General features: G+C 45.4%; 1 protein-coding gene across 3 annotated transcripts in view; it reads left to right on the top strand.

Moving 5' to 3' along the window:
* The first annotated feature begins 1623 nt into the window (after positions 1 to 1623).
* Positions 1624 to 25740, top strand: part of LOC135199468 (zinc finger CCCH domain-containing protein 11A-like) — a 62099-nt gene continuing 37982 nt past the window's right edge. The window contains exons 1-6 of one of the 3 annotated variants that reach the window (XM_064227555.1): positions 1625 to 1988; positions 11180 to 11321; positions 11867 to 11924; positions 12463 to 12557; positions 13356 to 13475; positions 20825 to 20954. In XM_064227555.1, the coding sequence (XP_064083625.1) occupies positions 12471 to 12557; positions 13356 to 13475; positions 20825 to 20954 (337 nt within the window). In that variant the 5' untranslated portion in view covers positions 1625 to 1988; positions 11180 to 11321; positions 11867 to 11924; positions 12463 to 12470. Of the gene's footprint in view, positions 1989 to 2014; positions 2172 to 11179; positions 11322 to 11866; positions 11925 to 12462; positions 12558 to 13355; positions 13476 to 20824; positions 20955 to 25740 lie in introns of those variants that run through there. The other 2 variants (XM_064227556.1, XM_064227557.1) reach the window with 2 other exon arrangements.

The raw sequence follows: 25740 nt of genomic DNA, 5'->3' as shown, positions 1-25740 counted from the left end.
AGGGCGTTCTCGGAAATGGAACGAATGGGTATCTGCCAGAAAGCGTCAAGCCCTTGGGCTTCGCCTCTACACATGGCACAGAAGCCTGACGGCAGCTGGAGGCCCTGCGGAGACTACAGAAGACTCAACCTAGCTACGATCCCCTATCACTACCCCTTGCCAAACATGCAGGATTTGACCGGGGCCCTCCATGGAGTAAAAATCTTCATGAAAATGGACCTTTTAAAATCTTATTTTCAGGTTCCCGTGCACCCCGAGGATGTCCCCAAGACCGCCATCATCACGCCCTTTGGCTCCTACGTCTTCCATTACTCCACCTTCGGCCTGCCTCTTTGTCCACACCTCACACTGTAGAAAGTATTTTCTACCACAGCAATGTCTTTTAGATAACCAAAAGCTATATATATAATTCCAATGAGCTTCCAACGGAAGTTCACGTACAATAACTGTATTGACACTGAGTAAGACCAACTTACCATATTTTCCTTCATTCATAATATCTGATAGATTAATTACAACATACAGCAGTCTTTTCCTAATAGATTGTCCAAGAATTTCACATTTCAGGAATATGTTTAAGTTTTCTCTTGATAGATTCAAATCAGTCCAAAGTGAAAATCATTAGAATTGCCTTGAACTGCATTCCCATAATGACACAAAAATAGTATATAAATGGACGTTCTAGTACGGCTTATTTTATGTAATAAATAAACGTATATGATTATATCCTACGTGAAAAACTTAGCAATATGATATAGAATTATTAACTCACTATCAAAGTGCATAAAGCCAACGCATTTTAAATGATATTTAGAAATAATCTGATCTTGAAAAATTAGTACACTGATACAATTATAGTGTCACAATTCCATTTTGATTATTTTCGCAATATTAAAGACATGTTATGAATGTTAGTGTAATGAATACTTTACTGACTACATTGAAGACATTAATTTACCATTTCTCAAAAAAAAGATAAATAAAAAAAAAATAAAAAAACATATTTTCAAATAAGACAGTTTTTTTTTACTATGCTTGACACACTCACATACCATAGGCTAGAACTTACCGAATAATCTTTAAATTGCTTAGATATATAAAATTGCAATTATTCCCAAAACTAATTACATATTTCCAAATAAAATAGTTTTTTTCGTGGGGGCCGTTGATGTTTGACACTGACACACTCGCGAATCTTAGAGTTTCCTTAGTAATCATTTAACTACTTTAAATATATGAAAATACAATTTTTTGAAAAAAATGATCACATATTCTCAAATAAAACATTGTTTTTGAGGATGAAATGCTTGACACTGACGATCTCGGGGACCTTAGAGCTTCATGAATAATCTGTAGACTACTTAAATATATAAAAGTGCCCTTTTCCCAAAAAATAATTACATATTTTCAAATAAAACTAGTTTTTTTCTTTTCTAACTGATTGTTTGACGCTCTCGTGTGCCCTGCAATCCGTGGAAAAAAAATCGAATAAAACATTGTTTTGGGGGTTGTAATTCTTGACACTGACGATCTCGGGCATACCAGAGCTTCATGGATAATCTACTTTCATATATAAGAATGCCATTTTCCCCAAAAAATAGTTAAATATTTTCAAATAAAAACACTATTTTATATATATATAACTGATGCTTGACGCCCTCGCTTGCCCTGCGTTCCGTGCGGTAAACAAAGAAGAAGAAGAAGAAGAAGCTCCTTGTTGTTTTTCTCGGTGGCGTCAATCAATCTCTTTTCATTTCCCCATGAATTTGACGTCTTTAACGTCCCGTGCTTGTGAATAGACGAACTTAAACGAGTGAAACGAGTCGTTGAGTGCACGAACGACCTCTTAATTGGGCCGAGGATGTGATTTTCGAGCCGCGGATATAAGCGAAGCCTGAGTTTCTTTTGGTGGGGGATGCTTCGGCTTGGCCTTGGCGACGGGGAAAATGGTGGAATTATCATGAATTTGAGCTTTCCGCTTCGTTCCGGTGAGTTATTAATTGCAAATCGGTGTTATCTTGAGTATATGAAATGAGTCTCTTCTATCCCCGGGGGAGTTTGGGCTGCGGTGGGTTTGGCCGAGTACGTCTACCTACGCGAAGGTTAAGCTACTATATTTAAATTTGCCCTTTTTGTAAGGGTAGGCTGTTTAGATTTCCACTTTTACAAAGGTACGCCATTTAAATTTGCTCTTTTCATAATGCTGGGCTTTTTAAATTTGTTCTTTTTGTAGGTTAGGCTATTTAAATTTGCTTTTTTTGTAAGGGTAGGCTGTTTAAATTTGCTCTTTTAGCAAGGGTAGGCTATTTAGGGTAAAACACCACGGCAGGCCAAACAGGCCACCTACAATCAATGCTTGCCACCCTCCGAAAAAGTACATTATAACGCGTTCTGACAGCGGAGATGGGCATCAGTCGCGACTTGTTGTTGGTGAGAGACGGAGCTCAAGACCTCTACTCTCCTTTCGAAGTAAGTATTTTCTCCAAAGTTAGGAATTAAGGCCAAATTTTAAGATTTAAACAGAGGGTAGTGAAAACGGTGTCAAACGCAGTGCAAATCTCACCAAAATGTTTTTGAAATTTTTACTTATGCTTAAATATCTTAGAAGATTGCCGCCATCTCGATGTTTGTGGAGTTGCTTGTGTCAACAAACTTCCCATTTCCTGTGATAAATCTGCACACCACTTGTACCCATAGATGCTGGGGCACTTTCATCACAACAATCGGAACACGGTCACTGGCCACGACGTTTTTAATTAAACAACTGTTTTGGTAGAAGATGACGACGAACATTAATATTTTACATATTTAGGGTAGAACACCACGGCAGGCCAACCCTCATCACGGTGGACGGGTCTTATTCACTCGATATTTAATTGGTGAAACAAGAATACAATTGCAACTCTAAGCATACCGTTTAAAAGACTGAAGTTTCGTCAACATAATGTGATATATGAAAGCCCCATACAAACTAAAATAAGCATGTGAGCTCTTCGTAAAATATGTTTTCAAGGCAGTTTTGAAATCCAATATGGCGGCTACGTTTGCATGGAAGGTTTCTCATCAGTGACAGCCACCATCTTTCCCCAGCCTTCCCAGCACTCATTTGAACAATGTTAGCGTATATATGTAACGTTTATTGATCTTACTCAAGATTGCAGTTGTAATCAGCACAATAAAACAACATTTTGTTGCCTATAGTATTAGTGACAGTATGAAACTTGTTATTCCCGGGGTTATGGTTGGAACTGAATTCATTCTTACCTTGTAATCGGTGGTTTTTATCCTTACTGCCATCACAACTGAAACTCCACAGTGCTTATTTGATTGTAATTATACACATTTTGGTCTTAATTCACTCCACAGTGCACTTGAACCACGCTGTGGTTCCTGCTTCCTAAGCACTCACTCCGCAAACACAGTTACGAGCAGCAGACAACAACACTGATTATGAGATGCAAAGCTTTATTCCCTTAATTGTTTACTTTACTCAATATTTGGTTTAACTTTACTTCAAAATGTTTATTTAATTCATGTCTATTATCCCTTTTTTGCAACGAAATTAACCCCAAAAAATTACAAATGTTTCGGATGTATACTTACGAGCAGACGACGTGAGGAAAAATGACTCATCGTTGCCAATCTAGTGGAGCGTCACACATACGCCGATGCATTTACAAACTGTTTCGATGAATTCTAGTTGTCATAGTAATGCAGTAATGATAAAATTGCTGTAATATGTACGTATATATAATACAAATAGATACGCTAATTTCACTTATTTCCCCGGTTTTGTGTAAGTCTTATACCTAGTTTGGAGGGTAAACACATACCAATTGACAACACTGATAAACAATTGAAGAGCGCAAAACGCCGCAAAGAATGCCGTAGTCCCCTTGAATAAGTGCTGGTAAGAGGTTGGTTTACGATTGTTGTGATGAAAGTAGAGTGCCCTAGCGTCTATGGGTACAAGTGGTGTGCAGATTTAGCACAGGAAATGGGAAGTTTGTTGACACAAAGCGACTCCGCTAAACATCAAGATGGCGTCAATCTTCGAAACATTTTTAGTTGTAAGTAAAAATTTCTAAAGCGTTTTGGTGAGATTTCCACTGCCGTAGCCACCCTTTTCACTACCTCTGTTTAAATCTTAAATTTGGCCTTAATTTCTAACTTTGGAGAAAATACTTACTTCGAAAGGAGAGTAGAGGTCTTTAGCTCCATTTCTCACCAACAAGAAGTCGCGACTGATGCCCATCTCCGGTGTCAGGACGCGTTATAATGTACTTTTTCGGAGGGTGGCAAGCGTTGATTGTAGGTGGCCTGTTTGGCCTGCTGTGATGTTTTACCCTATGATGATTAATTTGAAAATATTCGTTATTGAAAAAGTAACTCGAAAAATATTCCGTTATTTGAAAAGTAACTCGATTCTGACTCAAATCAAGTAATTATTTTTTTGGAATCAGAACGTTCTTTTAAGTCCTGTTTTATGACGTCACGACGTCTTGACTTTTGTACCTATTGTAAATAATTGCTTTACTCAACTTTTTTGCAGAACAGTTTACCAGTTATTCATGCAGATTGTTATCAGCTATTTCATGTAATTGTTATAATCGTTAATGCACATGTAGGTATATCTTTATTATTTACTTCTTGGATATATGAAAATGTTTTACTGCCAGATTACTGTCGTAGTGTGACGCAAATCGCTTTCGGTCCCTAGGCCTCTTGTCTGTTTTCGCACCATAAGAAATTAATGGGGCCGAATTTGCAATGACCAGAAAGTCGTTAAAAAGAGGAAAGTTAGCATTGAGGGGCATATGTTTTGATTGAGAAAAATACAAAACTTTATACAATAGCTAGCTTGTAAAAAATATATGATTACAAAAAACTTGATTGACAACTAAGCAGCATGTCTACTATGGGTTTCAGAGACAGTGCAGCACGTTTTTTTGGCAATATTTCTGTAACGAACACTCGTATCAAAAGACGCAGATTTGTTCCGATACGTCAATACAAAACCAATCGGTTCCTTTTAAACAATAGAAGAGCTAGCGGCAGCTGACCAACGGTCGTAAGCTTCGAACAAGGGGATGAACGGTAGTTAACTGCTTGTCCGACAGTCGCGCGCCGCGCGACTGAGAGGTAAACAAATCACTTTGCTTTGCCGCGGGTGTGAAGGACGTGTTCGTCATCGCTCTGCCCGCTTCACGTCGTATGCTTTGTTATATTGTGTTTTCTACTAATGGTTTGTTTTGACTTGAAAATGAAACTGTAAGTACACTGTTTTCATGGTCATTACTTAATTATGAACCAACATGGAGCTATCGCCGTACAGCGGCGATTTCTTCTCTTTTCCATTGAATTGAACCCATTGAATTATGTTCGTGCCGTTGCCAGGAGGCGGGCGCCGCTCGCAGCCGAGTCATGTATTTTGGGCGAAAGTGTGTAATTGAAAAATGTAAGTACTCTTTTCATTATATTTTTTGCCCTGTGCGTTCGTTGCCGAGAGCGTGATTGCGCTCGGCACGGAGCCTTTTATTTTGTATGATAGAATGCAAAAAGCGGGATTCGCAATCTGCAGTTCTCTTTTCATTTCATTATTTATTTGCATAAATTTTAATTTGGTCAATTTTCGCCTTTACCTGGGAATTGATCTTACGATTATTTTCTGTGAAAGTGAAATCGCAAGTGCCGTATTCTGTTCATTTTCATATTTATTTTATGAGAGGCATCATATTATATGTATCAAGTTCCGTTCGTTACCCGGAATTGATCTTTTCCCCTATAAGTTCTATGAAAGTGAATCGCAAGGGCAGTATTCTGTTTCATTTTCATATTACTTTTCACTGCTGTGCGGGGGTAGGGGAAGCGAAGGTCTGCCAGGAAGTCGTCAGAAAGCTCTCCCGCGACTCCCTTGGTATCCGATTCTTCGTCTTCTTTCCTGCCCCCGCTCAGCTTCCTCGTTGTATTTTGTATTTGGGGTCTTCCTTGCGTTCGGTGTGGGGCATGTTCTTCCCCCCGTGCGTGAGGGAACCCTCTTACTAATCTATCTGTGCTACCGCAGGTGCTACATCCGTGGGAGACGACCTTGGACAGGTATGGACCACCGCGGCGGCAGGGCGTGCCTAGCATCCACGGGCTGCTGCAGCGTCTAGCGAGGTCTGGGGCGGTCTCCACTACTACCTCCACGGCCGCTTATGCTGCTCCCCCCCGCCTGGTCTACACTCCCCATGCTGTGTCGGTGACGCCGTCTGCCGCTACTAGGGCCGCCGCCGTACCGAGGGGGGGTTGCCGCCGCCGCCTGTTTTCTTCGTGTTGCCTGCCCCAGACTTCCGCTGTTCCAGCAGCTCGCCCCTGGACCGGCCGCCAGTACCCAGGTTCCACTGGCTGCCGTTGATTCTACGAGGCGATCGCTGGGCCTGCCGTACCTGCCGCTGATGTGGTTCCCGCTGCTGGCTTGGCTGTCCCTTCTGGGTCTACCGCTACCGCTGTTCTTGCCGCTCCTGAGCTGGTTGCTGCTCCTGTTGCTCTTAGTTCCTGAGCCTGTCCATGCTGGTCCTGTCCACGGTGTGTCTTAGGCTTAGGTCCCAGGTCCTTCCAGACAGGTGCAGTCGGGCCGTGTTGCTTCGGCAATAGCCCCGGCTCTGGCCTGGATGGAGGACCTGACGACTGTCCTGCGTGAGCTGACGAGGAAGAGGAAGAAGAGGAAGTGTCTTCATCGTCTGCTGCTGCCTCTTCTTGCGACTTCTAAGGCCAATAAGCCGAAGAAGAAGAAGGCTGCCTTCCCCCTAAGAAGTCTCCTTCGGGAACTTCTAAGGGCCCGTCCCACCCTGGTGGGACGGGGGGTCCTTCTGCTGGTCTTCCTGCTCCTTCGGGAGCGGGGCCCGTCTCCCCTTCCGTAAGGAAGAGATAGACGGGGACCAGAGGAGTACCGGTTAGCACTGGTACTTCCTCGCCTGGTGCTAGCGGCGATGCCGCTACGCCAGGTTCCGGCTCGGTCTCTCGTTCGCGAGAGATCCGAGTGTACGTTTCTCCCTCGGGAGACCGTGCAGCCAAGTGGAGCCAGAGTTCGCTCGGCGCCAAGACGCGGCACGGAGCAGAAGGCTGGTGAGAGCCGCTCAGGTGACTCTCGCCAGGCCAGCGGCCGCTCTTGCAGCGACCAGCTGGTAACCCAGGTTTCTCCCCCTAAGAAGGCTCCTTCGGGAACTTCTAAGGGCTCGTTCCACTCCTGTGGGACGGGGGGTTTCTTCTGCCGGTCCTCCTGCTCTTCGGGAACAGGGCCCGTCTCCCCTTCCGAAGGAAGAAGAAGAACGGGGACCAGAGGCGTACCGACTACCACCGGTACTCCTCGCCTGGTGTTTCGCGGCGCTGCCGCTACGCCAGGTTCCGGCTCGGTCCCCCTTCTCGTTCGCGAGAACTTCGAGTATACGATCTCCCGCGGGAGAGCATATAGCCAAATTTTGGCGCCAGAGTTCGCTCGGCGCCAAGTACGTGGCACAGAGCAGAAGCTGGTGAAAGCCGCTCATTCAGGGAACAGGGCCCGTCTCCCCTTCCGCAAGGAAGAAGACGGGGACCAGAGGCGTACCGACTACCACCGGTACTTCCTCGCCTGGTGTTTGCGGCGCTGCCGCTACGCCAGGTTCCGGCTCGGTCTCTCGTTCGCGAGAACTTCCGAGTATACGATCTCCCGCGGGAGAGCGTATAGCCAAATTTTGGCGCCAGAGTTCGCTCGGCGCCAAGTACGTGGCACAGAGCAGAAGCTGGTGAAAGCCGCTCATTCAGAGTGTTCGAGTTTTTTACGATCTCCAAACACTTAGGCGAGACCACGGTCCAAAGTGAGCGAGACAAGAATCCCCAATAATTGTTACACGATAATCGGGAACCTCGCCTATTGCTCAATTTCCTGGAATTTCTAGCATTGGGAAGAAGACTGCTGCTGAAAGAAGACTATATCACAGTAGGCGACCAACCTGGAATAGAGAAGAACGGACGGGAACATCCAGTTTGGCTTGAACTATCGTCTTAGTTATTCTGTTCACCATTGAAGCTTTCCTTCGAGGAAGACTTCTCCTTCACTCTCTTTGATAGAGATTGAAGGTGGTCGATTCTCCAATCCTATTTTGTTTCTTGAAGGAAAGAATTTAGGATGGAGATCGTTGTTCAGAATCCTACAAATATACTACGTATATTAACCTCGCGACATGATTCTGCTAAGCAGTTGAATTGTCCGAGGGGTAGGCGCATATCCTAGTTACTCTACGGATTGCGACTTAGACGAGGAGTATTCTAATTGAACTGCAACTCTGGGTTGCCTGCAACCTCCCAGGAGTTTCCAGTTTCAATTTTATATACTTATGGTTTTGTCACGACAACACCATTTCAGCTTTTGTATTTACCAAAATTCGTTTCGCCCAAATATAATTGCTCGAGCATATCTTTTTATGCTCGGTGGTTCTAGCCGAACGCATTCCTTCGTGGAATGGATTACCTGGCAACTCAGGATGATGAGTCAGCAACAGCTACTGCGTATTGAATTGCCCGAGGCAACTCAGTACCAGCTGCCGCTTCGAGATGCACAGTTGGTTATGTCTTTCTCCCCTGATTTTGATTGAATACCAACCGTATCTCTGCCCAACAATCACGGACTTAAGTCTCTGATTAACGGGGATTCTCGCATACATGAATGACCATCTATACTGCTCTGACGCTCGAATTCATCGTCTTCAGTATTGCGAGAATTTACAACAGAGATATCTTTTCGACTTTCATCTTTCTGTTTACTGCACGGTAACAGAATTCTGTAATGGTCTCTTGCTGCATCGCACTGTGATAATGCGAATGATTTTTGCGGAATCTGAGTTTGTCTTCAAAATATCTCGTATTCGGAGGTGTGCAATTGTTCATTGTTCACCCCGGATTAGCAGATGTATTGAAAGACATCGCCTACTCCCAGACCTGCCATTGCAACTACGACTTCTCACCGGACAGCGTTTTCAGTCATTTGTAAGCACAGTTTCAGAATCTTGAGATTCCTTCTCTCGATTCAGCTGGAAGACGTAGGTTGCATTCATTGTCTACCTTCGTCTTCAACGGCACATAGTGTTGTTTCTCCTTAGCTGAGATTCAACTATACTTTGAGATGTCTTGCCATCAGGGACCTCGGTCTCTAGAAGGCAATTGACTTTCGCCTTTGAGCATATGCCTTAAGAGAATCATCACCTCGCCGTCCGGCATTGGTGACAAACAAATACATTATTTGTTTGGTCTCTCGGCATAACCTTTAAAAGGTGAAGGTCAACGTGACTTACTCGGATGCTTGGACAACTTGCCTCACTTCCGATACCGAACCAGTCAGTCGGCAGCTGTCAGAGCGCCTGAGTCAGTTACGAACTACGCTGTGGACTTAGTTCGGTTGTTACAGAGCAGTCATTACTTCATCTTAATAGCTTGTCACAGTACCCATACCATCGACATCCACCATGGAGTGTCGGTGTCCTATCCACTACCGAGAACTTCGCTGCATGGGGATAGGAGGATGCGAGACTCTTCGTTGCAGACGGACAGACCAGTATGGGTACTGGACATCACCGAAGTTGAGAAGAGGGATAGGTCATGCGACTATTCCCTTCTTTTCCTCTGAGGAAACTGCATGACTTCTCCTGCGAAGTCAAGCATCCAGGGGATGGCGATCCGTGACGCTCGATTTCGTACCGAACTTCGTAGCGAAGACTCAGAACCCTTCGGTCCCTGACGATCGGTTCGAGTCGTTCACAATCCCCTCCCTAATGGACTTCACCGCCTTCGATGCGAAGGAGATGCTGCTTTGTCTGCAAGAACTTCTCCGTGGTGCAGGTACTGAAGGCAGGGGTCTGGTCCAACCAGACCACATGCACCTCCTTCTACCTTTGGGATATTGCCCACAGGTCCTTGGATCTTTTTCCTTGGGACCCGTGGTGGCTGCTCAACACGTTGTGGAGCGAACCCAGACCTCGCAGGCTGAACAGCATCGAGTCCTGGTGTGACTGTAAGAATGGATGAGTGAATGAGAGTGTGACTGGCTCCTCTTCCCATCTTTTTCTTCCCCTCTACCTGTGGATAGAGGGACACGGTCGTCACCCTGCTGGATAAGGACAAGATGCAGGTGAGCTACTCAACAGAGCCCCATCCTATCCCTTTCACTGTCGGACAAGCAGTTAACTACCATTCTCCCCTTGTTCGAAGCTTATGACCGTCCCAGCTGCCGCTAGCTACTTCCTATTGTTAAAGGACCTCAGGTTTGTATAGTTAGGAAAAATGCAATTTTCGACAAATTGCCATTTTTATAAAAATTTACTGTTACTGAGATGTTTACCACCTTTTGTTTTACTGACTCCAAAACGAAGCAAAGAACTGGAATATCAACAACTGATATGTATTAAAATAGGATATGTACGTAGTACCCTGTAATACTTTAACTGGTAAAAATGCATAACTTAGAACACTGTAGACCAAAATAATCATAATTCTTAAAAAGTGAATTACAGAAATTAAACCCAACTAAACATTCTACATGGGGTCCTAACTTGCAAGGGGTTTAGGCTACCCCTTCAATTAAAGTGTAAGAACTTTATACAATATGATTGGTTTATACATTTGTAGTAGAACTGATCAAATTGCAGACAGATGCATTACTTGCTAAATGAATTTTGTCGACAGCAGGGACACTACTATGGAAAATATTTGACATACCTTAGAATTTTGAGGGATGACTTTCAGCAGACAAGGACTTCATGATTGAGAATGACAACTGTTTGAAGTGAACATTAGTTACTGACTGACCATGTCCAGGGTATTACAAATTCATGGCTGAAGTTGGATACTGAATTAGCCGGTAACTAAGGATGGTTATTGATGATCAGGTAATCAAGTAGAGAGGGCACACCGTTTTGCCTGATAGCAAAACTTGTGAACCTAGAGAACATTATTTTAAGTATCTTTGTGTCTGTCAGTGGTGTGTAGTACAAAACAGTATGTGAACTGGCTGAAATCGTAACTAACACAATAGGTTTCTTCCAGCAATTAAAGAAAAAACACAGTTTAGAAAATATTTGTTGGTGAATAAGCTAATGCTGTATCAAATTTCAGGAATTTTCTTTACAGTGCTACCATTCTTATGTGTATTATTTTGTTCTATTCTCAGACACTGACCTGTTAAGACCATTTCAAGAGGTGGACTTATGACCTGGAAAGACCATTTCAAGAGGTGGACTTATTACCTTTAAATATCACCACGTTTCAGTGTTGATGCAGATGTCATGGAAGTTCAATATCTTTGACACAAGGTAACTATTGCAGGACTTTAACTACTGCTGCATGATTGATATTCGGTCATGGATACCTAATTGACTCACTTTTCAGCAGATTGAGTTCTACTGTTTTTCTTGGTAACTGGAATTTGCTGTCATTTTATCAACTTTTGATTGAGAATGCTCTTCAAAGCCTGAAATGTGCTTTTTGTGAGATTTATTTGAAGTTATTGAAGAATATTGATATATCGACACTTCTGAGGATTGTTGCAAATTGTAAACTGGTACTCTACATGATTATGATTTGAACCCGTAAAAATCTAATGATTGATACTGGACTGATTTTGACATGGTATAAACAGTGAAAGTATTAACATGAATGTTCATTTTTCAGTTAACTATTCATCATCAATTCATTTTATAAAATTATGGGACAATTTGAGGATGGTGTGATGGAGGCTTGTGTTTTGAAAAATATGTACTGTACATGGAAGAGCGTCCTGAATGTTCTGCATATATTCATGGTATTTCTGTTCGATAATGTTTGAATTTTCCATCATTCTGTTTGGTCTATATTTCAGGTTGCTGTTGGTGAAAGGGAAGCTCTTCATTCATGAAAATTCAACGCCACATTTACCTGTAAGTAGATGCTCTTGTCACTAGACTTAATGAATTGTTTTAGCTGCTATGTAACATTGTCAAAATATTACTTTTTCAGTTATTTTGATATTACCCAAGGTAATACAGGAAATTTAAGTGTTTTTAAATTAGTTTTCTACAACAGTGTATGGAAACTCACGCAGTTTGTTTTTAGAAAAGCCCCAGACATGCAAGGTATGTGTCAATAAAAGAGACAAATAGTACGTGTATAGAATACTACAGGATAGTGGTATGTGGGTGAGATCAGGGTTGATAATTGAGTTAAGGCTTGTTTCATATAAGTAGGGTTCATCTTCTGAATAACAATAATAATCCTAAGTAAACTTCTTTTGTTAAATGTGGTAGCAGATTTTCATATGTAGAGGGATAAGGTTCCAGTATTGTAGTAGATTCATTTAAATCTTGGCCTTACATACTACTATTACAGTCATGTGGTTTGGTCACTGTGTAATAAGTATTTAGAATGTATTTACAGTATCATGTTGCAATGTTGTTGTTATTGTTTTTCTATTTCCAGGTTGTACAATGGAGGAAAAACCTGCACCCGTAGTTCCTGCAAAAAACACGAAGAATAATGACTGCTACTTTTACTATTACTCCTCTTGCTCCAGGGTAAATGTTATTTACAGGGGCTTTTTAAGCATGGTTTGGTTTACGTTTCAGATGATTGAGATGCATTTTTTGCTCCTCATTTTATTGGAAATACAGAAGTCAGAATGTCTTTTTCATGATTTTGGTTTGATGAGAATATTAGGTATACTATTGTAGAAATGTTGAATCGGCTAAAAAAATAACAGGTTTTGAAAGTTAACCTATCAACTATGGTGCATCACCGTACTGTGTCCAAATAGAATAAATGAACATCCACATTTTTGTATATAAGCCATATTCTTGAAAATAAGTGGTATGGAAAATATGAGCTTTTGATCCAGTTTGCTGAAGAGTACTGTCATGCGAATGGCCGAAAGCTCCTATTTTTTTTATTAATTTTGTATTTTGAAAAATACAGCTCATATACACAATTGGGGAATTTTGCATATTAGCTATCAAATTGTGCAGTGTGAAATTTAACTTGGTGTGTCTTTAGATTAGATGAAGGAGTGTTGATACTGTTCTTGTAATGCAATTGTATATGTTGAATAAGTAAAGATATGAAAGAGAGAATACTGTAGCTTTTATGTTTGTGAACAGAGGGTGTGCCACTAAATTTATGACTGTGTGAGTTGTTTACTGTGCTTTTAGTAATATATACTGCACACTTGATTGCTCTCAGCTTTGAACACCGCCATTAACCGAGTCTGCTGATAACTGGGGAATACACTAAAACAAGAAGCTATTGTATTGTACTCTTATGCTAATGCTGCATTTTGCAGCAAGATTCTGTTTTTAGAATTTGATTCGATTTTGCAGGGCGATGCATGTCCATTTCGTCACGAACCAGCAGCTCTTCGCAATGAGACGGTCTGCATTTTTTGGTTGCAAGGCAATTGCAATAAGAAGAACTGCATCTTCAGGCACATGGAACTCACAGTAAGTAAACTGATGTAACTGATTTTTTCATCATCATCCATCATCGTAGGCAATTTAGAATGTGTTTTGTTAACAAATAACAGTACTGTATTTGCATTGTTATGATCTAAGCTGTGTGGTAAATACAAATACACTCCTAAAATTACTTACATATATTGGAGAAGTGAAGCATTGACCTTGTAGCCATCAAGTTTTTCTTGTCAAGGAGGTCTGAGACTATGTACTTGAACGGGTTATTGTAATAATCAATAGATTTAATCTGACCATTAAGTCAAAATACAACTCTAATAAGGCTGGCTGTAGTGTAGCAATGATCTGTCTTGGAAGAGTACAGTGGCCTTACTTCTTATGTGAATCTGTTTTGAATAATTGATTATGTAGAATTCCTTGAGACTATCAAGAGCATTTATACTTCCACTAATGAGTGCTGGGTGGATTGTGATTCTGCTGTGCTTCAAGATGGTATTTATTTGTTGTTCTCGTATAGTATAGTAATAATAATTATTCTGTGGCCATTTTTTTTTAGAAATATTTGTTCATTTTCTTCTTGTAGACTCATTTTATTGATGAACAATTTACAGAGTTACTCTGTTACTTGTTCATCTGTAAAAATGGCTGTAATATGAAGATAAAAACAAATTCTTCAATGGGCCTTCTCTTTATTATTATTATTTTTTTTTGTTTTTACTCTATCACAGTCCTCCAATTCGACTGGGTGGTATTTATAGTGTGGGGTTCCGGGTTTGCATCCTGCCTCCTTAGGAGTCCATCACTTTTCTTACTATGTGTACCGTTTCTAGGATCACACTCTTCTGCATGAGGCCCGGAGCTACTTCAGCCTCTAGTTTTTCTAGATTCCTTTTCAAGGATCTTGGGATCGTTGCCTAGTGCTCCTATGATTATGGGTATAAGATTTCCACTGGCATATCCCATATCCTTCTTATTTCTATTTTCAGATCTTGATACTTATCCATTTTTTTCCCTCTCTTTCTCTTCAACTCTGGTGTCCCATGGTATTGCGACATCAATGAGTGATACTTTCTTCTTGACTTTGTCAATCAACGTCACGTCTGGTCTGTTTGCACGTATCACCCTATCCGTCCTGATACCATAGTCGCCAGAGGATCTTTGCGTGATCGTTTTCTATCACTCCTCAGGTTGGTGCTCGTACCACTTATTAACTGCAAAGGTAGCTGATGTTTCTTGCACAGGCTCCAGTGGAGGGCTTTTGCCACTGAATCATGCCTCTTTTTGTACTGGTTCTGTGCAAGTGCCGGGCATTCGCTTGCTATGTGGTTTATGGTTTCATTTTTCGTATTGCACTTCCTACATATGGGAGAGATGTTATTTCCATCTATCGTTCTTTGAACATATCTGGTTCTTAGGGCCTGATCTTGTGCCGCTGTTATTCATTCCTTCAGTTTCCTTCTTTAGCTCTCCCCTCTGTAGCCATTGCCATGTGTCATCGCGTGGCTAGTTCTTTAGTCTGTCTCATGTATTGTCCGTGCATTGGTTTGTTGTGCCAGTCCTCTGTTCTGTCTGTCATTCTCCTCTCTGTATATTTTTGGGTCTTCGTCTAATTTTATTAGTCCTTCTTCCCATGCACTCTTTAGCCACTCGTCTTCACTGGTTTTCAGATATTGCCCCAGTGCTCTGTTTTCGATGTTGACGCAGTCCTCTTTACTTAGTAGTCCTCTCCCTCCTTCCTTTCATGTTATGTATAGTCTGTCCGTATTGCTCTTGGGTGTAGTGCTTTGTGTATTGTCATATGTTTCCTGGTTTTCTGATCTATGCTGCAGAGTTTCTGCCTTCGTCCATTCCACCTATTTCTCGCTGTATCTGATTACTGGCACTGCCCATGTGTTTATGGCTTTTATCATATTTCCGGCGTTGAGTTTTGACTTTAGTATCGCCTTGAGTCTCTGCATATATTCTTTCTGATCGTGTCCTTCATCTCTTGGTGTTTTATATCCCCTCCTCCACTATTCCCAGGTATTTGTATCCTGTCTCATCTATGTGTTTTGATGTTGCTCCCCCATCTGGTAGCTTTATTCCTTCAGTTCTCGTTACTTTGCCTTTTTGTATGTTGACTAAGGCGCATTTTTCTATTCCAAACTCCATCCTGATGTCCCCAGATACAATCCTTACAGTCTGGATTAGGGTATCTATTTCCTTGATGCTCTTACCATACAGCTTGATGTCGTCCAAGAACATCAGATGGTTGATTCTGTTGCCTCTTTTCTTGAGTTGGTACCCGGCATCCATCTTCGTAGTACTTTTTGTCATGGGAATCATGTCTACTACGAAGAGTAGTGGGGACAATGAGTCGCCCTGGAAGATCCCTCTCCTTATATTAATCTCTGCTAGTCTTATTCCAGAGCTTGTAAGTATTGTATTCCAGTTGCGCATTGTATTTTTGAGGAAGCTGATGGTGTTTTCCTCTGCCCCATATATTTTCAGGCATTCTATTAGCCATGTGTGTGGTATCATGTCGAAGGCTTTCTTATAGTCTATCCATGCCATGCTTTGGTTGGTTTTCCTTCTACTGTTCTTCATTACCATTTTGTCTATCAGGAGCTGGTCTTTTGTGCCCCTACACTTCCTTCTGCAGCCTTTCTGTTGGTGGGAATAGTGTTTGTCTCCTCTAGGTAATTGTATAGCTTTTCACTGATGATACCTGTTAGTAACTTCCACATTATTGGTAGCAGGTGATAGGCCTGTAGTTACTGGCTACTTACTCTTGTCTTTTTGTACTAAGGATGTTCTTCTGTGGTCATCCATTTGGGTGCATGGTGATTGGAGATACAATGCTGGAGTTGTTCTGCTATTCGTGGGTGTAGGGCCTTGAAGTTTTTTGAGCCAGTATCCATGGACTTCATCGGGACCTGGGGCTTTCCAGTTTGGCAATTTTCTTTATAGTTGGTGTCTGACTGTGTCTGTCGTGATCTCTGTGAATCTTTGTTTTATTCTCCTTGTTTCTTCTTCCTTGACTTCCTGGAGCCATGTTGCATGTTTGTTGTGTGATACCGGATTGCTCCATATGTTTTCCCAGAGTCTCTTACTTGGTTCGGCTTCAGGAATTTCTGGGTGGTTGTCTTCCCCTCTTAGTTTGGCTTGTATAGTCTTTTCTGGTTGGTTCCGAATAGTTTGTTCTGTTGGTATCCCTTATTCCTGTTCATACCGTTGGATCTTATGTGCTTTGGCCTTAAGCCTCTGTTTTACATCTCTATTGTGTTGTTTAGTCCCCTCTCTTGTACTTTGTATTTCTCGTTGAGTTCCTCCCTTGTTTTGTTCTTGCTTCTTAGCCTTTTTTTCTGTCATTTTTCTTTCAGTTTACTCAAGTCAGATCTCATCACCGTGATTTGCTTTTCCAGGCGCCTTTTCCAAGGAGGTTGCTGTTTTGGTTTCTGTTGGGTTGGTTTGTGCTGGTGGTGTTGGTGTTCGAATCCCCCATCAGTTCTACTACTAATCTTGCTCCTGCATATACCAAGTTATTGTTTCTGTGATACTGGTGGTGTGTATTAGGCCCATTATTTCATTGACCTCACTTGTTTTCTCCCTTAATTTCTTGGTGTTGTAGGCTTTCATGGAGGGGATCTTTGTTCTCTCTGTATCTGGCTCCATCCATTGTCTAATCTTTTCTACCCATTCCGTCCTCTCTGTTACTTCGTCGGTGTTTCTTCGTGTGTCGTTGTTGATACCTCATCCTCCCTGTCGTCTTCTGTGGCATCGTCTCTCAGTTCGTCTTCGTGCAATTGTCGTGTCGTGTGACATTTCCTTTTCCAGTTCTTCTCTTTCTGTTGGGGAGAGCCAGTTCTTTTTCTTTATGTTCCTTACTTGGTCTGCCAGCCTCTGCTCTGTTTGGGGGGTGTTATTCCTCTCATTCCAGATGTTGACCAATCTTCTTCTATATCCTCTCTCCGTCATGTTGCTTCTGATGTAGCATCTCCATATTTCCTTATTTTCTTCTCTTGTCCATTTCTTCCTTTTTGCTTCTGTAGCTCCAATCTCAGGCTGTTGATTATTGTCGTTGTGGTGATCAGTTGCTGGATGACGACCTCCAAGTACCTGACCGTCTTCCCCTTCAATTGGGTTGAATACCTGGTTGCCGGACGAAGCTGCTCTGTTGCCAGAGGTTCCATTTACGTCGTTGTCGTTTATTCCTTCATTTCTTTTGCTATTTAACCCATAGCTGGACCCTAGCCCATCAGGAATAGGTACTCATTTACAGCTGAGTACTCAGACTGAGGAAATTATGGTAAAGATCCTTTCCCAAGGAATCAACGCCGAGGAGAGCGGTCACCCATCCAACGACTGACCAGCCCCTCCAATGTTGCTTAAACTTGACTTAAGTCCAATTGAGGACCTAACCCACTCCTCCACAGCGCCACATTATTATTATTATTATTATTATATTATTATTATTTATTATTATGATTATTATTATTATTGTATGCTGGAAGTAAACCCTCTTTTAAACATGTTTTATTAAAAGTAATTGCTGCCTCAGCTGCATTGATTTTATACAGGTTCTTCTCTATTTTTCTAATTATTGCTTTCTCATTGTTGCTTAAACTGGTGAGCAATGCACCGAAGGTTGACATATCTCAATTAGGTAGAACGATTGGATTTTATTGGTAAAAATTTCAGTCGGGTAGTCAAAATTTTCGGGTATATCCGTAGAGTTTATTACAGATAGAATTAATGTTAAATTCTATTTCTTTTCTATTCTTTCTATTCCTTTCCGGACGTTTCGTCTGAATAAACCTCAGACATCCTCTTGGGCGGAGGTGTGTGAAGGACTGAAGTGAGAAGGTGAGTCAGCTGCTTATATTGCGGTGGCGCAGCGGGGGGCGTCGTGCCGCTGCCTTTTCATTGGCTCGGGGGTGGGGAGCTTCTTTTTCATTGGCTGCCTGGCTGCGGGCTCAAGCCAGCTCCCGATCGCATGCCTCAGCAGGCGCGCCGATCTTCTCAGCTGCATATCATCACGCCGGGCTTCGTTTTGATTGGGTAAAGCCTAAAGCGTGACGTCACTGCTGGTATTATGCATCGTATTAATGTCACTGCTGGTATTATCCATCGTATTAATGTCGTCTTGGATTGGGGTTGTTTTCGGGCGGCGATATGGTGATGTTTGCCGTTATTGGAGTGTTTCTTCGGGTGCAGGTCGGGAGCAAAAAGGCCTCCTGTGTCGTGTTCATGGAGGGCTTTTGTTCCTGGATGAGTAACGCCTCCAGGAGGCGCAGACGTCGAGGGTCGGGTGCTCTCCCTATTATTCTGGTGTTACGGATGATACAGTCGCGGGAGATTGTGTCTCGGTGGGCGGTGAGGGCGTGGTTCTTGATAGCCCCTTCTTGGGCATGACAGGAGATTCTCTTCGCAAGACGCATGGTAGTCATTCCAATGTACTTCCCAGGACATCCTCGGGCGGGGCATATGTATTGGTATACTACGTTCGTCTGCTTGAGGGGGTCTCCTGATGGCGGTGAGGGGTTATTTTTCATGATAAGGTCTTTTGTTTTACGGTTTTTGTAGTATATTATAAGGTCCACTATCTGCCTTCTTCAATGGGGAGGATGTTTTCCTTAATGATCTTCTTCATCGCCTTCTCCTCCTCGCGGTATTGAGAGTGCATGAAGGCCTTATAATATATCGTGATGTTCTCGGTGGGGCGAGGTCGTGGGTCTTGTTCCTCATTCGAGTACCATCTTTCGAGGGCGGTACGCACTTCTCGATTGATGAGCTTATTGGAATACCCGTTATTCACGAGCATCTGTGAAGCTCTATCAAGCTCGAGGTGTGTGTCCTGCCAGGTGGAACAATGGAGAGGGCCCTTTTCACAAAAGGCCTGACAGTAGTGTTCTTAAACCTGTCTGGACACTCGCTATCCCCGTTGAGGCACATTCCTAAATTAGTTTTCTTCGTGTAGACAGAAGTGCGGAGACCGTCTTCTGTCTTCATTATAAGGACGTCGAGGAAGGGGAGCCGATCGTTGGTGCTAAACTCGACTGTATAGTTTAGCACGCTGCATTGCTGGAAATCGGCGACGTAGGGCTTCTACCTCATCCTCGGTGTCGACTTGCACGAAGATATCGTCTATGTAACGGGCGTATTTGCGGGGGTGCTGGCTCTGGGCGAAGACCCTCTCTTCTACGGTGCCCATATAGAAGTTGGCAAAAAGGACTCCCAGAGGAGAGCCCATGGCAACGCCATCTTCTGACGGAACATCTGTCCTCGGTGAGTGGAGAAGGGGGCCCTCTTCGTACAGATGTCCAGCAAGGTGCGCAAAGAGGCTTCTGGGATATTTGGAGTGGGGGCCGTCGACGGGTCTCGGTAGACTCGATCCATGATGATGTCAATGGTTTCGTCGACGGGAACGTTGGGTAAATAGGGATTCTACGTCGAGGGATGCTATGATGCCTGGTGCCGGGGGAGTCGCGAATTTCGTCAAGGAACTCCACCGATGAACTCAGGCTATAGCGGCTCGGGATGTAGGGAGTCAAAATTTGATTGAGGCGCTTGGCCAAGGCGTAAGTCGGGGCGGGCGTCTGGCTGATAATCGGGCGGAGAGGGTTGCCTTCCTTATGGGTTTTCACGTTCCCATAGAGGTAACCAAGGCTGAAGTCCCCTTGGATGGGCGGAAGGTGGACTGCGTTGGTTGCGGCATTAATGGTACTGATGACACGGTTGGCATCCCTTTTGATGTCTTCCGTAGGGTTCCGTGTAAGACGTTCAAACTTTGAGAAGTCGGACAGGATAGCGTCGAGCTTCTCATGGTATTCCTCGTTGTTATTAAGACGAAAGCGGCCGTCTTATCTGCCCGTCGCACAGTAATGTCTTCTTTGGGCCTTCAACTCCTTAGTTGCTTCCTTCATCTCTCGGGGGAAGATGCCATGGTGTGTGGCCCCCTCTCCGTGAGGGCTTCGGCGAGCAGGAGGGGCTGGAGGGCGTCTGTTGTTCGGACAATATTCCGGGTCTCGAGCTGTTGGATGGAGTCGAGCAGGAGTTCGATCTCAAGTCTTTTCTCATGTTGCTTAGGCTTAGACATGAAGTGGCAGTTAAGCCCTAGTCGAAGCAGAGCGTCTTGGTCGGGAGAAGGTTGGAAGTCAGTGAGATTGATGTAGCCTTGAGTACGCTGTGGGACTCGCAGCTTGCCGCCGTTGAGAGAGATCAGCTTTCGCATGACGCCCTTTATGCGTTTTTTCATAATTAGAAAAATAGAGAAGAACCTGTATAAAATCAATGCAGCTGAGGCAGCAATTACTTTTAATAAAACATATTATTATTATTATTATTATTATTCATGGTGCATTTATTTCTGGTTGTGTTAGCAATTTTTCCCTTTACAGAAACAGAGGGACAAGATAGCCTGTTGGTTCGAGACACAGCCAGGAGGATGTAAAAAACCCCATTGTCCTTTCCAACACCAAAACATTTTAGATCATCCTCGGGAAGAGGACATTAAAAAGAAACCTGATTGTGAGTATGCACTGAGTTTAGTTTCTTGTGGCATTGTTTTTTATTTATAATTGTCATCCATCACACTGCTGTGATATTTCATTATCTTTGATTTGATGATCTCTGTTAATACCATTCTGCTTTTGTAGGATATATGAGTCGAATATTTTTTCCTGAAATTTATTTTTCTAAATAAACCTTACCTCTCCATTATGTTGCTTTTATATTTCCACTCCAGCGGTAGTAAAAGCTGTAGAGTGAGTATTTAAAAGGAAATCTTAAATTAAGTAAAACCCAGGTTTTTACATCGGAAAACCCTATTTTTGGTAGTCTCTGTTGAGTCCTTAAGGAGTTACCCTTAATGGAGAGCGCTGGCACACCATGGAGGGTAACTCCTTAAGGACGAAACAAGTGACTACGGTATAAAAAAAAATATAATGGAGAGGTTAGTATTTAGAAAATAAAATTTAGATTGAGTATGTATTTGTTCCCATTCGAGATACTTACCTCAAACCATTACAATGGAGATTCCCAGATGTCGATCCGGGTCCGACCAGAAAAATGTGGTTATATGCCGCACCCAGGCCAGGCTTATGCCCTCAGGGGTCGAAGACCACGCCATCCTACTGACCTATCGCCAGTCCTTCTCTGGTCGCAGGAGCGTGCATACGCCCCTGCTCGTCCGGTGTCCAGCCCATTTCCTTTGTCCTTGTGTGTGCTTTGTGTTTGTGTGTCATGTTTATGTGTGATGTCGGCTTCGGAGCCACAACGTCGTCGGTCCAGTCCTGAAGGACGGGCTTGTGGAGCTTTTCTCTCGCCCCTTCTAATTGATCCGCACTCTTTGTGTAATTCGTGTAGGGGGGGGCGCTTCCTCTAAAGCCAACACGTGCTTGGAGTGCGTTTCTTGGCCATCATACCAGTGGGATTTGGCTTCCACTAAAAAGAAAAAGAGACCTAAAGCTTCGTCGGCGAAAATTTCGAGGGAGTCGAGGAGTGGGAGCAGCAGCAGAGACGGGGGCGCCCCTTCACCTTCGGTATCGTCGGAGAGGAAGTCTCCCGCCTTTCTACAGGTTCTTTCTCTTGCCCCCTCCCAGGCCTAGGTGAGTCCTTTGCTGGGTCCCCCCCAGGGGGGGTTTCCTGATGGGTCGTTTCCCCAACATTGGGTACCGGAGGCTTCCATGGTGCCGAGGAACTGCTGGTCGTGGTTGCAGCTACAGGGCTCCCCATCCTGGTCCTCTCTCTTAGCATCAGTGCGGGGGGGACCCGTCCCTCCCTGCTACGGAGCTTCCCGCTATGGCTCCACTCGCTCTTGAGCGGAGCTCGCCGCTCCCGGCCGGAGCCGGGCCGGTGTACCCGGTCACAGAGCCACCCAATCGCCCGGCTCCGACCCTTCCCCCGTCTGCCGTTGGGGATTTCTTTCCCCCTCGTACTCCGGGCAGATCCCCGATGAAGGACGATGCCTTCCCGTCCTGGGGCTTCCTATCTAGGCGACAGGAGCAGCTGGGGATGGCCTTGGGAGTGGCCTGCCGGGGTGGTCCTGCTGTGATAGGGTTGTCCCCGAAGCGGCCGAAACGCTCCCCGATTTCCCCCGTGACGGGAGTCGCCGGAGGAGAAGCAAGAGACGTCGGGACTCGTCTGAGGATAGGAGTTTGAGTTTCTCCTTGAGGGAGCGATCCTCCCGTAGGAGAAAACGCTCCTCCAAGAAGAGACGCCGTCATGGGAGACGTAGGAGGTGTAGCTACTCCTCGTCCTCGAGCGGCTCTTCCCGCTCTCATTGTCGTAACCGGGATCGTAAAGGGAGTAGAGGGAGTGACAGGCATCGGGACAACTCCCTCCAGGGGTGGCGGCCTTCTCCTTTGCCCCCTTCGCTGAGTGAGGCCCCCGCCCTAGTGGCCCCCAGGACGGTTTCTCACGTGGGGTTCCCAGCCGTCTCCCTCCCTGCTCTTTCCTCGTTCCCGGTGGATCCCGCCTCGGTCTCGTCACCCATAGGGTTGGCCTCCATGACCGAGCGGGCTCCCTTCTTCCGTGTTCCCACACGCTTGTCGCCTTCGCGGATGGAGCCTAGGGCCAATACCTCCTTAGGGGGTTCAGAGCCCCTCCTACGCTCAGGATTGAGCCCCTCCTTGGGGCGGTCCTGGCGTTCCCGGTATCCCCCCTTGCAGGAGACTGGTTTACAACCGGGTTTAAATGTCCCTCTCCAGGGAGCATCTTCAGCTTCCCCCCATCCAGGGTCTAGGGTCTCACTTCCGTCGCGGGACGCTGATGAAGAGACCCTCTTCCAAGAAAAATTCCAGCCCTGGAGGAACTAGGCTAGTGGATGAGGGTTCAACTTTTAGGAGGGTCCTCTCTCTTATTAGGTCCATGAACCAGCTAGAGGAGCCAGCCCCGACGGTAGAGGACAACAGATCCATGGCGGTGGACTTTCTGTTCAAGGACCCAGAGGAACCCAAGCCCTCTTTCAGCCTCCCTAGGTCCAACAATACGAAGAAGGCCCTGACAGTGGTGGAGAAACTCATAGCAGGGTCGAGTAACTCCCTGCGTTTGCACTCCTCGGCTAGGCTACTCCCAGCGTCTAAGCCAAATCAGGGAAGGCTATATGCCCAAATCCGTGGAGGGTAACTTGGCGACCTTGGCGCCCGGACTCTCGGAAGAGAGGCTCACGTCAGGGCTAGTCTCCGTCTCTCACCAGGAGGCTATGTCTATGGAAGTCACAGCTTGAACCTCGATTCATGTGGCTTCATGGTTAGATCTGTGGTCCGGGGCGGTAGCCAGGTTCCCCACCCTCCACGACTTGAGGGACTAGGCCTCTCTTGCCCAATTCAAGGAACTGATTTTGTCGGGGGTTAAGTCCCTGGGCTTCCTCACGACCCAACTGGTCTCGTCATGGGCAAACTGGATCTTGAGGAGGAGGGATTTCGTGCTAGCCAAGCTCCCTAGGAACATTCCAGAGAGGGAGCTCAGGACCCTTCGGAACGCCCCAGTGGAGGGGGCTGCTCTCTTTCCGGAGAAGCTGGTGGAGGAGTCTGTGGAACGGGGGATGAAGGCCAGCCAAGGCCCTATCGTTTATAGGGCCCCTCCCCTAAGTCAGTCAGTGCCGAAAAGACCTAGTGAGAGACCAAAGCCTCAGAATAGGACCCTCGCTCCTCCCTCCTCGGAGTCAGCCCCTCAGAACTGGGGAGACCAGGGAACTCAGCCCTCCCCCAGGACCCTCCCGCCTTCCCAGGGCACCCTTCAGGTCCAGACACCCCTCTACTTCCAGAAGGGGTCGTAACAACCCCTTCCCTAGGAGGAAGTAGGAGTCGAGGCCCCCTACCGTGTCTTTCGCCACCGGTGGGGGGTTGCCGCTCGAGCTGTTGGCAGAACTGGGAGGATCTCGGAGCCGAGCTCTGGACAGTCCAGGTCCTCAGGGACGGTTACCGAATCCCCTTTCTAGACCAGAAGCCTCCCCTGACAGGGGAGCTGGCCAATCTGGCTTCTCAGCCCTGGAACCCCGGTCACAGGGAAGCCCTAAGGCTAAAAGTTCAGGCACTGCTGGAGAAGGGTGGTAGATCACTCTCCCGGGTTCTTCAGTCGCCTTTCTTGGTGGAGAAGTCGTCGGGGGGGGGGGGGGGTGGTGGCGACCAGTCATAGACCTTTCGGTCCTCAACTCGTACATCCTAAAGACGCCCTTCAAAATGGAAACGCCACGCTCTGTGCTGGCTTCCGTGAGAGAAGGGGATTTCATGATGTCCCTGGATCTCAAAGACGCCTACTTCCAGATCCCGGTACACCCGTCCTCCAGGAAATACCTACGCATAAGGTGGGCGGACCAGAGCTTCCAGTTCAAGTCGCTCTGCTTCGGGCTGGCAACGGCCCTGCAAGTGTTCACGAGGGTGTTCTCCCTGGTGTCGTCTTGGGCCCACAAGAGAGGTATACGCCTTCTCAGGTACCTAGACGACTGGCTACTCCTTTCCTCCTCAAAGGACCGCTTGGTAGAGCAGAGGGACGCCTCTCTGGCCTTTTGCAAAACCCTGGGAGTCGTCGTGAACTGGGAGAAGTCCCTTCTGGCCCCCTCCACCAGGATGGTGTACCTGGGGATGGAGTTGGATACGGAGGTGGGGCGAGCTTCATCGGAGGACAGACTGGCAAACCTCCGAAGAATCGCCTGTAACTTCCTGAGCCACCCCCAGAGACCGGCAAAGGAGTGGCAAAGGCTATTAGGCCACCTGGTCTCCCTGGAAAAACTAGTCGCCCTACAATGGGACCTGAAAGTAGGGTGGTCCCAGAAGGAGGAAACACCTCAAAAGCCAGTTCCCATCTCACTGGCAGCAAGGAAGGCCCTCGGGTCAGTGCCCCTGGAGATGCTCCTGTTTATGGATGCGTCGAAGGTAGGCTGGGGGGGCCCACCTGAATTCTTTCTCAGTGGGAGGGATATGGTTGCAAGAGGAGAGCACCTTCCACATAAACAAGCTGGAGCTCTTGGCAGTGAAGCGTGCCCTGGAAGCTTTCAAGGAGGCAGTGGGAGGACACTCGGTGTCTCTGATGTGCAACAAATACACGCTGGTCGCCTTCGTCAAGAAGCAGGGGGGCCTGAGATCACGGGATCTCTGCGGATTGACGGAGGAGATCTTGAGCCGAGCCGAAGCCCTCGGGACCTCCTTGACGGCAAGGTTCACTCCCGGCAAGAAGAACGTATTCGCCGACGGCCTCAGCAGACAGGGTCAGGTGGTGGGATCCAAATGGTCCCTACACCCCGAGGTAGCGAGAGAGCTAATAGGGAAGTGGGGCTCCCCATCCCTGGACCTGTTTGCAACAAGGCTAAACGCCA

This window comes from Macrobrachium nipponense, chromosome 25, assembly GCF_015104395.2.
Source record: "Macrobrachium nipponense isolate FS-2020 chromosome 25, ASM1510439v2, whole genome shotgun sequence".
Classification (NCBI taxonomy): domain Eukaryota; kingdom Metazoa; phylum Arthropoda; class Malacostraca; order Decapoda; family Palaemonidae; genus Macrobrachium; species Macrobrachium nipponense.
Note: the sequence above shows the minus strand (reverse complement) of the source record. Positions and strands in the feature narration are given on the sequence as shown.